Raw genomic sequence first — 11,895 nt, 5'->3', positions numbered from 1 at the left:
AGCGCATTACCTGCAATAGAGGATGGCGCTGTGTTCCAGCCCACATTGCGGCGCCGTCGATTAACACCCAGGCCCGTAGGGGGATTCGCGCAAGGCACCGGGTTTACCCCCAAATGCCAAGGTCTCTGGGCAACGGAGCCCTGGTGTCCTACTCATGGTGTAGGCTGGAGCGCGACGAGGAGGTTGCAGTATAGCTCACAAAGACATACATGTCAGCGTGTATATCCGGCGAGCCCAGTGTGCAGCTTCGCAGTTCAGCTCTATACGCGCGATACGTGGCGCGCTATCGTCCCCCCAACGGTGTGCTCCCCAAGCCGCCGAGTGCCTGTGTAAGCCTGGTATGCAACGCTGTGCGCTTCGAGTGGATCATTCCGTGTTTTCCGGGCATAACCGCCTCCTGCACTTAGTGCGCGCCAAAGGGTGTCAAAAGGGCCAAGAGCCCGCTGCGTCTGCAGTCTTATTTTTCCCCCCCGTACGAGTGAGGTGTTCCTCCGTGTCTAGGAGGGAGCTCCTGAGTAGGGCGGAGTGGTCATATCTTGCCGTTTGAGCCCGTATCCGGGTACCGCGCGCGCTGCCTTAGACTGCGGCGGCAGCAAGCCCCGCGCGCGCGCCATAGTCGCACCGCAAGCGATGCCTGGAAGCAGTCTCCTGTAGGGCAAAAGTGAGAGGCGCTAGGGGGCAAGCAGAGGGGGCCGGGAGCCAACTCTGTCATGGTCTCAGGGATGTCGCCATCCAGCTTCTGTCTGGCTTTGATGATGGAAGGTACGCATCTGTTTGTTCAGGTCGTGAATAATCTAACTTGGATCGTAGCATTTTGTCGTGAATGAAGTATAATAGTTAAGCCTTCCCACCTTTGGGTTGCTTGCGCTACATAAAAACATAAACTAAACGTCAACATACTTATTCTACGGGCTGCAGTTTATGCTACCATCATTTGTATTAAAGTAAACATTTCTATATTCTGTGTGTGTTGCTTGGATTAGACCATTGTGAGGCATGTCCACACTGAGGAACGGAGGCGCTTTCATATTTAGCTTTGCTAATTGGAATGGAATATGCTTTTGTGGACCACAAATACATATTCCGTTACAATTAGCGAGGCTAAATATGGACCACACAACGCTAGGTTGTTTGAAGCCACGCCCACACGCACTATCGTTTACTGTCCCTTTTGGGTGCCCGTAGCGCCGAGCTCGCTGGCTCGTGCAGCGTTTGACAGTTCAGCGAGGGCGCGCTGTAACTAACTACCTGTCTCTTCGCGTGAGCACAGTTGATTGGGCCATACTTCCGCCCGTCACTCTTGGAAAACAAGGATCCCGGGAGCATGGCTGCGGCTCACCAGCGCTTCTGCGTGGCGGAGGAGCGGAGCGGCCACTGCGCCGCCGTGGACGAGAACTTTCTCTATGTGTGGGGTGGCTATGTGGTAAGGCTTGTTTATACCTCCATTCTCTCTCTGTATGTGATAGAAACCTTTCCCGTCACCCCCGCAGTCCAGCAGTGTATACCATCCCGTAACTGTGCCATAGCTTTAAGTGCAAGATTTATCAGTCTGTTTGAAGTAGAAGTGGATTTGTTTTTTTTCGGGGGTTGTTTTTTTTAGTGCATCGAGACATTCTCAATTATGTGCCTTTATTTATTGTTTTCAATTTGTTTTATAATTCTTGGGAATCGTTATCTTGGATTATGAGAAGTCAAAAACTCTATGCTTGGAATATAATCCTTAATTAACATGTATTTTAAATGACCGTTTATTTCGGACCTGTGTTATAGGTGTTTTAGAACCCAATGTGAGGTACCCGCCATGATTTCGTGAAACAGTACGTTACCTCTAAATGAACAGCTGCAAGTTCCCCAGGATGACTATAACAGCATTGAGAGACACTCGGGTGCTCCACTAATGCATTTCTAAAATTGGGTGGTAGTCATCGCACTTCTTTACTGGTTTCCAGAACAAAGGAAAAAAGAATTGGCTAAACCAGTAGTCTTGTCTGTTGTGTAGACGTTTTCAGAAAATTCAGAACAGAAGGTTAATTTTACAGACACATAATATAACAGTAAGTAAATAGATTGCTTACACAAGTACAAATCAAAGTAGAATTATGCTCTTTGGTTTGTATAATATGTCGCACTACTGAGTATCTTCAGTCACTGGATTATGTACGGATTAAAAACTATGAAGTATTTGTGAAAATTTGGCATCCTTTTTAAGGGACAGTTACCACGCGATTCACCTCATTTTATGCTGTACAACAATACAAGAAGCAGTGGTCTGTTGATAAACCTATATTGCCAGCTCATTGGTAGTAATAATCCAGAGATGGAGAGAATGGTTGAGTAAGTGGTTACAGCACATTTGAAGCAGATAGAGTGTGTGCTATTGTATTAAAGGGCATTTGAGTAAGTGTAGAATACTGTATGTTCACCAAGAATGATGCAATAACAATTGCACTGTCAAAACCTAAAAGCATGAATGAGAAATAAAAAAGGGAGCAAGGACAACATTTTGAAAAAATACCATACATACGATTCTTAATCATCGTACATGAAATGTGTCAAACAGTGCACCACAATATGCCCTGGACAGTTTACCATTAGCCACTGCATAGTGTGCCTTCACTAATGGCATACGTCTCCACCACATACATCACAGAACAGTACCCCACCACCCACAGAACATTCAATTATAACCTGCTTCAAAGTGCACCATCACCCTCAGAGCCACGCACCACCTGCTTCAAAGTCCACCATCACCCACTGAGTAAAGAACTCCATCAAATGGCATAGTGTACCAAGATACAAAGTACAGTACCCCTCTACCACAAAATAGTGGATATTAGGCTCAATTTACAGACCGTCCATGTAATTAGTGGCTAGGTTTTCACTCTACATTAGGAAGACTTACAAGTTAGCTAGATTTGGCAGCCAGTGAAGTAAGTAATATTTTTGGCACACTGGAATCTGTTGTAGTTCTTCACTTGCTCTTTGATGATTTGAGAATTTTTTTCAAACCTGTTTTCTAGCCTTAAAATGCTGTCCCGGTTTTAACTAAAGTCTACCTTCTTACTCGATGCAGCCAAGAAGGGCGATAAGCCAAGTACAGGCGCCCTTTCCAGGGAAGGGAAGTCATCTATATGGTTTGCGTACCACTTGGCAAACAACCCCTATAATTATGCAGTAGAACGGTAGAACGAGGGCCACTGGAATTATGCAGTTTTGCGGCTGAAATATTGATTTGTCATATTTGCCCATAATCCATTAAAAAAAGTGTTTGCTGCTCAAACTGCAAACTGATCAAAAGTTTGTAAAATAGCAGCGACGTGTGTTGCAGCAAAGTGGAATGCCCTATGCAAAGGTTGACTAGTCACCTTTCTGTTGCCTTTTAGTATATGTGGGTGGTTAACGTATACTAATGAGATAAAAAGTTTTCACAGACAGTGTTAGCATTTGTAAAAATGATAAAATAAACAAGTAATTAGTTCACAAGATGTGCCGCAGTAGGCCCCATAGTTTGCCTTTTCTTGCAGCATAATTTATTCAAACCTGCCACATAATTTGGTTTTCCTCTGCTGCAGAATTCCAGTGGCTGTGAGTGTAACCTTGCCACTGATGATCAGTTTGATTGTCCAAGAGAAGCCTAGGGTTTTTGAAGGGCATCAAGGGTTTCAGACTACTTCAAATGATTCTCACAGGTATTCCTGGTATCTATATGTCTAGCAGCAGCTTCCTTATATCCGTGGTCAAACCAGAACCCCTGTATCTCTGGCAAATAGAGCAAGGTACAGCTCATGTAATACTGACGCTCAGCAGAAAGGTTAACACTACATTGTTCTGAATGTGGACAGTACGCATCAAGGGATTGTTCATAGCTATTCATCAGTTCATTAATGCACCCACAGGGAGCCAGTCATTCATCCAAGACCCATTTGCCAACATCACATTGCCATCTGGGGGTTGACTACATAATCAAAATGTTAAAAGCAAAACTATAAGTCAACAATGCAAAATACTAGTGCCTCAAAAGCCAGGGATGGCTAATCGTGCCTCATGTTGTTGTAATATACGACAGGGCCCGCGCTAGGTGTACACGTTTTAGCTTGACCTCTTTTTCTAATGCTGACTTTTTTACATACTTTGCATATATACTATAGTGTACTTACAAATTATACTGAATACGGTTAATTTCTTGTCGCTTGTACACTCTGGCCAAAAGTAGGAACATAGAAACCAATGCCCTTGTACTTGGTTGTCTGTTTGGAGACAACACTTTTTTTTTATAGAACATATTTTTATTGTCATTTGCCCGGGATACAGCAAGCCTGTAACAACCATGTTTAAGTTTACCTTTTTCGTGTTTTAATACATTGTTTAGTCATCTCTATCATTGTTACCCTGTCGTACATAGGCTTTCTATATCTACATGTATCTAGGAATAACGACGATTGGAGACAGCTCTAAGGCCCCAGACAAACCTTTGCATCAGCACTGCACCTTTGACGCAGTGCGATTGGAACAGTACTTTTGTTATATAAACTGCCTGTATGCTACATTCCGTAGAGGAGCACTTCTGCTAGGATTATCCTGGAATGCTGTGCACTCGATGAAGATTCAGTCCTGCTGATTCTAATCTTTGTCCTGCAAAGGACGATAGACTGCTCCATCCCGACCGACTTCCTGGCACATCATACACGGTTATGGGGGGGTTAGGCTGTCCTAGGGATCTGTCAGAGGTTACTCCCACTATGCCCTCAATAGTATAGGTAGTATTAGATAGGGGTATGATTATAATCACCCAGAAAAGTAATAATGGCTGAACTGTTTATCTTCTTCACCTTTCTTGTAATGCTGGTTACAATGCCTTTTTAAAAATCCTAATAATTGCAGCTCTCGCTTTCTATACAAGAATACGATTGTTTAAGTAAATGTTTGAAAAGCCAGATTCGTAGCTTTCTTGTCTCTCCCTCGGGCACGAAAAAGTAAACAATGTAAGGGTAGATCTGTTTCCATAAAGGTAAGGTTAGAAGTTAAGATGGGGTACTGTGAGCTTGCTAGGAATTGAGACATTTACTAATGATACATGTGGACCGAGTCCCCATATTCTAACGTTTATAGTGTCCAGATACACAGTCCTACTTAATTCATAGGAGCCGTATAACAATGTCATAGCACTTCTTGGCAGACCTGTGAAATGCAAAATAAAATTTAGTCCCTAACTTTCTGCCTTTTGTAGGTCTTGCTATAGCCAGTGCATGTGGTATCTGTCTTGAGATATATTGTTAGCTTACAGTGGACTTGGAGTCCGTCCATTGCTTACCATTGGTTGGCTGCGGTATCACTCTTATTTACTTGCTTCTTGTTTGTCAGCTTCTGAAGACTTTGCTTCCTCTTCTTGTGCTTGTCTCTCCCCTAAGAACATGGATGCACTACTTGTGTCCTTCCACGGCTCATTTTCCATATGCTACTTTTTTCTTTTTCGTTAAGCACGCTATGAGAGTGCATGTGTTTTCTAGATGTCTCCCTCATGTATTTCTCCACCCGCCATGTTCCTCTTTCTTGCCTTCGTTCAGTTGCTGTTCTTGCTTCCTCACCGTCCACCTTCCATTGCTGTTCTTGCATCCTCACCACAACTTCTCCATTTGCTCCCCCAGCCCCGTCTATCTGCTTCTGTTGTCCATTTGCTTCTCCAGCCCCCTCCTGCCTTCCGTTGCCTGTGTGTTTCCCCCATTGTTCCCCATGTGCTTTCCCAGCCCCTCCTATTCACCCTCCATTGTAAGCTTGCTACACCAGCCTCTATTACCCACCCTTCATTGTCAACTTCCTTTCCCAGTCCCTCCTGCCCACCATCCATTGTCCGCTTACTTTCTCAGCCCCCTGCCCACCCTCCATTGTCAGCTTGCCACCTCAACCCTTCCACCCTGCTTTGTGATTTTGATGCCCCTCCTGCCCACCGTCTGTTTTCAGCTTGCTGCCCCATCCCCTCCCGTTTACCCTCCACTGTACGCTTGCTGTCCTATCCTCTTCTACCGAGCCTCCATTGTCCGGTTGGCACCGTATCCCCTTCTGCCCACCCTTGTTATACCTTTGTTTCCCCCTGCTCCTTCTGCCTACCGTCCAGAAAAAGAGTATTAGCACTGTGTCGGAGGGATGGTCGGAAGCAGAAGCGAGGAGGCCGTATGTGTTCAATAGTGGTGTTTATTGCAAGTATATGTCACGGTCTGAAAAACACAAGACAACTCAGTTTGAGTAAATGGTACATAGTTGAAAGGGTTCAGAATGATAGATGGCAGGGAGTAGGCAGTCTTCCCAGGTCTTGGATGAACTTGATGGAGGTGTTTCCTTTCTTTGACTGCCGAGAAACCTGTTACGGGTTTCTAGAGGTCCACTGGGTTCCCGGAATAGACTCCCAAGAAAAAAAAAAAAAAGAAAAGTAGCGGTTAATATTGGGTTCTACTTTGAACGGGAATACCATCACCATGCCACGTGAAAAATATAAAAAAAATAGGAATGCGTGGTTTTATAAGGGAGGTCAGGTGAAGGGGAGTGTGTAGGGTATACGTGAAAACGTGAGGTAAGACCGGCTAGGTGCAGTATTGGTGGCCAAAAACCGGGGTGCCAACGGAAAGTGCTTTTAAACCTGTCAACCCCCTACCGCCTTTACAGCTCCCCTCCCCTTCCCTAAGATCCCCTGCCCCGTTTTACGTACCGCTAGGAGCCACAACTCTCCTGAGTTGTGGCGGTTCGTACGTCCTCAAGGATCCACCACTCTTCGGTCCACGTTTCGAGGGCGTCCTTTTCTGTTTCCCCTGCTCCTGCGTTGGCGTTGCTCCTGGACAGCGTCTCGGTCTCTCGATCCTCTGGTTCCGGGGTTTCCTCCGCTGGCACGCCTATCGTTGTCTCTCTCCTTTTTCTGCTGGTCCCAGCCTTCTACCGACGTTCCTGATTGGCCTATACGGCTTCTCATCCCGCCTTCCTGATGCCCGATCACTTCCGGGTTAGTTCCGACGTTCTGTGGGAGGAGGGAAGAGGCATCCATTAGAGATGTTGTGCCGGGGAAGTTCTTCTCTTTGCTAAGGTAATGGGCTAAATGACGGACATTGCGAAAGTCTTTCATTATTAGGGGGTTCACCCCCGGAGACTCCCTCACACACTGGCCGCCTCATAATGCTTTAAAAAATATATTTTTAGCCATGCTGCACAGCAGCTGCACTGCTGGGGAGCAGGACTAAAAATCATGGCCATGGCCAAAGCCAATAGTTCTCATAGTGAGACTGTTAGAAAATGGGTTTCTGGTTGGCAGAGGTATGCACCCTGTCCAAGCAGGAACCACAATCCTAGTCAGGGTAAGTCACAAACACACCCTAATTTAACCTGTGCTGACCCCCTGTTAGCTTGGCACAGAGCAATCAGGCTTAACTTAAAAGGCAATGTGTAAAGTATTTGTGCAACACTTAAAACAGTGAAAATATTGCATAAAAAGATGTCACAACTGGTTAGAAAAATAGAGCCTAATTTAATGAACAAAACCAGACCAAAACGACAAAAATCTAATAAGTAGAACTAGAGTTATGCATTTTTAATGAATACACTGAAATGCACTGCTTAAAAGCATGAAGCGCCTACCAGGGCTATATTGTCACGCTTTATCGGGTCAAACCCAAATGTTCAGGCTGATAGCAATGGAGCTTGGGTCGGATACAGGTACCAGCTTTGCCCTGCTGCAAAGTACCTTGCTTGCGTCGAGGACGAAATGTGAGGAGCAGAGGAGGTGATGCGTTGTCAGCTATTCCAGGACGTAGGTGACGCATCGGCTCTGAGACGCGCAAAGTCAAAGATGCTTCGGAAATGGAGTCAATGCACCACGCAGTCGGCACCGCGACGCAGTCGAACCTTGCAATGGCGGTGATGCATCTGCAGTTGAAGAGTTGTGCCAGTTCTGAGTCAATGGCGTCATCGGCAATCCGTGAATTCTGCTGAAACAGCACATCTGAAAGAAACAGTTAGTTATAGATTCCTTACCATAGAATTATCCCCAGGCGTCAGACTGGATCCAGAGAAGTTTTTCGTCAGCAGTACCCCTGCGCGTGGAAAGGTGGCGCCGGTCGGCTCCGTGTTCGTCGTTGGCGTCATGGTCGCCGGGATGATGTCGCGGCAGCTACTTAGATGCCGCCCTTGCGCGCAGACGTCAGTTTTTTCTTTTTCCGTGCCAGCCAGCGCAGATCCGGAGAGAGCGGTACCTCTAGTCACTTTTTGACTAACTTTTTACTGACTTTTGTTGACGTCGATTTTGAGTCTTCGACTCCTGGTGCATGTCAGGGATGCCCGGTTTCAAGGCTTGCAGTTCCTGTCGCCGGCTGATGTTGGTGACGGATCCGCACCGCGTGTGCCTGTTTTGCTTGGAGTGCGACCACGACCCCAAGTCGTGCTCCGACTGCCGGACCATGAATCCAAAGTCTTTGCGGAAGCAATCCCGTAAGCTTCTCAAGGCCTGGCATTTGGCTCCGCGCCGTTCGAGGTCCTGGTCGCGTGGGAGGTCGAGGGACCGGTCGTGGAGCCACTACCACCGGTCTTATTCAAAGTCTTCACACTCCTCATGTAAGTCGAAGCACAAGAAGAAGTCAAAGAAGCACCGTCGCCCCTCAACTTCTCCCCGTCAGTCGGCCGACGCAACGAGGGATGCGGGTGGTGCCCCTCCCGCGTCTCCGCGTCGACTCCGAGTTTCCCTCCCTTCCTGGGACCTGCCCAGCTTTGAGCTTTTTACGAAACGCTGCATGCCATCTTTGGGCAGCCCGACTCTGCCGGCGCGCCTTTGGGCCCCCGCGGACTCAGCGGGGGGCTCTGGGCCTTAAAGGCTTCGGCAACGCAGGGCCCCCTTGGATCCAGGCCTGGATCCGGATCGGCGCCAGTCAACCTGATTACACCTCCCCCGGCACCTATTCCACCGGCACCACGTTCGCAGGCGACGCCAGTTGTGTCCCCAGCCGGCATCGACCCCGGTCTCCACCTTGATGTAGACACGGAGCCGGACAGGCGTCGACTGGTACTTTTAGGCTTAACTCTTTTTATTAGCAGTTTTGTTGTACATACAATTACAGCTCTGCTGTATGCAGTGGCGGCTGGTGACATTTGAAAGTGGTAGAGCGTAAAGGTTCATGATGAGTGCCCTGTGGCAAGCAAGCGAAGTGAGTGAGCCTGACTGTCATTACAAGGGTTCCGGGGATTCTACCTCGAGAAAATTTTGTAAAAGGTGTTGGCAAATGGTGCATTTTCAAGCAAATTTTAGAAAGCAAGAAGGGTCATAAAGCAATTGTGAAACTGTAGTTGACATCAATAAAAATATTTCATATGAAAAAGTCGCTGGTAACTGCTTATTCTGTATAATCATAGGACTGCTATGCTAACTCACAGGCCTGTGCACGAGAACACAGTGCACGCTTTCCTATTCAAATTGCTACTAGTGAGGCACAGGGTTGGGAAGCACTGGAGAGGGAAGGTTAGCGCTCTGGATCTAGCAAGATACTGGCAGCAGTGCTTCCCTGTGCCTCACCCACGCCAAGGACCATTGCTGTATGTCTAAGGTCTTACTAACATCTGTTACTGTCAAAGGAAAACTCACTTTGGTGCTTTTTATCTTATTTCTTTAGTTTTCAAAGTGACACAAGTTGTCTCAAATGAAAGCTGCTGTAAATTACTCCCTTCCTCCTACCTAAGACAAGTACCAAATTGAACCGTAAAACTCTTCGATACTAGCCCTGGCAATTCCTATTTTCACACCTCCTCCGCTAACCAGCTCTGCCCAAAATGGCCTGGTTGTTGCACTACTTCTCTAGACAGAATATCAATAAAATAATCCTTTCACCCTGCTCTTTCAAATTATTATATCCCCAATTGTAAATGTCTATTGTTTGTAATGAGCAACAAGTGCCAAGCTCCAGCTTCTAGGCGCAATATAAAATTATATAAAAGGCGGAGAGCTAGAACAAGTGGGTGTGTTGTCTGCATTAGGGTGGGTGACACCGACGGAGTGTCATTGCAGGCTTTGTTAGCGCTTCAACGAAGTGAAGGTCTGTTGAAAAATACAATTAAGTAACTTCACTTCCTATGCCATTTTTGATAGGCGCCAAAGTTTCACAGTGAGCAAGAGCGACACGTGCACCAGATGGTATCCCAAATAAACGAGCCACCCAAGTATAATTCCTACCATGAGTCCAAGGGAAAGAAAAGCAATCTGTGAGGCAACCCAAGCAGGCAACTGTGCACACAAACATCTAACACAGACTTTGAAATTTTAATCTTTTGCTGCAGTAACAACAAAAAAACACACGAGCAGCCATCGCACAATGTGTAGGATTTGGGAAGCCCGTTTTCGGATGGCATCATATGATTGAAGAGAGTAGCATACAGCTGCCCTTAAATAAAAGCTGGTAAGAGAAAAATCTTTTCAAAGAGGGAATGCGTGCCACCGGAATATCAAAGCCTAATGCTCATGTAGCATACTGATGCACTTCATTTCTTTATAGATGATTAACATAAGCTTTGATATTCTAGTAGCACGCATTTCAACTTAACGTCTTCTCTTTGAAAAGCCTGCCTGGAATTCGTCTTTCTTCGAATTCACTGCGCATGATGTCTGTGTGTCCACTCGACTTGGAGTTAGGATTCTGACGTCAGGTCACATGCTCTCTCCCATTCCCTTCAGAGGCTGCAAGCAACACCCATTACCAGCTCGTCACAAGGGGTGTTGCTTGCCGCCTTTGAAGTGATTGACAGACAGCTCTAGGAATACAGGGCTTAAACCCTGAACGCCCGGGATTGCCTGAAAATCTGACGCTGCTGAGGGTCATAAATGGGAGGTCTCTTTAGATCCCCGAAAATTGCAGGCCAGGGCGGGCGCTAGGTAAGCCCTTAGCCTCTATAGGAATAAAAAAAAGAAAAGAAATTCTGGCTGTGTGGTGTCCCTCTCGAGTGTGCCTGGTTTCCTGACTCATCTCCGCAAGGATAACAAGAGGCAGCCAGGCATTGAGGGCAGCACCCAGCATGGGCTTAAAGCCCTTATATAATTAAAAAGCAATTTATGTGGAGGGTAATTGCTCGTGGGAATTACCATCCACATAGATTGGGAATCTAGGTGGGCGGTGCCCTGGCGCCCTCTACTGGAAGCCGCCACTGGCTGTATGATGCGCAGTGTACAATTAAGCATTGGTAGAATTCTGGTACATTCAGCTCTACCGTAACCCACGTGTTCAATATACTTCACCCGGTGCATGCAAGGCAGTCTGTATGCTAAAACTAGAGTAGGCATAATTTAAGGAGGGTGAAAACGTACCTCTTATAAAATGAAACAATAGAATCCCCCCCCCCCCTCCTTCCCCACCACTGTTATGCATCTTTCCTCATTCTACGGCAACGCCATTGTGACGAAGCAGGCGGAGGTACATTGGACACGTTATTTCATTGAATTCGGTTGACAACCGAGTCAGAAGGGGCCTCCAAACCTCTTTAACTCCGGACACCGAGCCTGTGAGGGAGGCCTGAATGCGTTCCATCCCCAAAATGTACCATGGTTTATGCAGCCAGCCTATATGAGTGGGTACCATTTGCGTGCCCCAGTGTGTTAAAATGTTTTGAAGCGCCGCCCCCAGAGCTAAGCCCATCTGGTTCTCTTTGCGGGACTTCAGTGGAAATGTTAGGGAATTGGGCAATACTAATAACACGTATTCCGGGAATCTTGGAATCTGTGTCTCGAACTGTCCATCAATTTTATCTAGGATTTGAGGCCAATAAGTAGACAGAACCAGGCAGTCCCACAACAAGTGTAGCAAAGTCCCCTGCTCCCCACACCCCCGCTAAGCAGATAGGGCTATGGTCTGGATTCCCCTGGTTTAGTCGCACAGGTGTCAG

At 46.7% G+C, this 11,895-nt stretch overlaps 1 protein-coding gene across 1 annotated transcript in view; it reads left to right on the top strand.

Annotated features, from left to right (window-relative positions):
• Positions 1-1,210: 1,210 nt before the first annotated feature.
• The window catches only part of KLHDC1 (kelch domain containing 1), a 1,365,548-nt gene continuing 1,354,863 nt past the window's right edge, over positions 1,211-11,895 (top strand). Inside the window, exon 1 of the mRNA XM_085627012.1 lies at positions 1,211-1,423. Coding sequence (XP_085483138.1) covers positions 1,325-1,423 — 99 coding nt within the window. The 5' untranslated portion in view covers positions 1,211-1,324. The remainder of the gene's footprint in view (positions 1,424-11,895) is intronic.

Source organism: Triturus cristatus, chromosome 9 (genome assembly GCF_964204655.1).
Source record: "Triturus cristatus chromosome 9, aTriCri1.1, whole genome shotgun sequence".
Lineage (NCBI taxonomy): Eukaryota > Metazoa > Chordata > Amphibia > Caudata > Salamandridae > Triturus > Triturus cristatus.
Note: the sequence above shows the minus strand (reverse complement) of the source record. Positions and strands in the feature narration are given on the sequence as shown.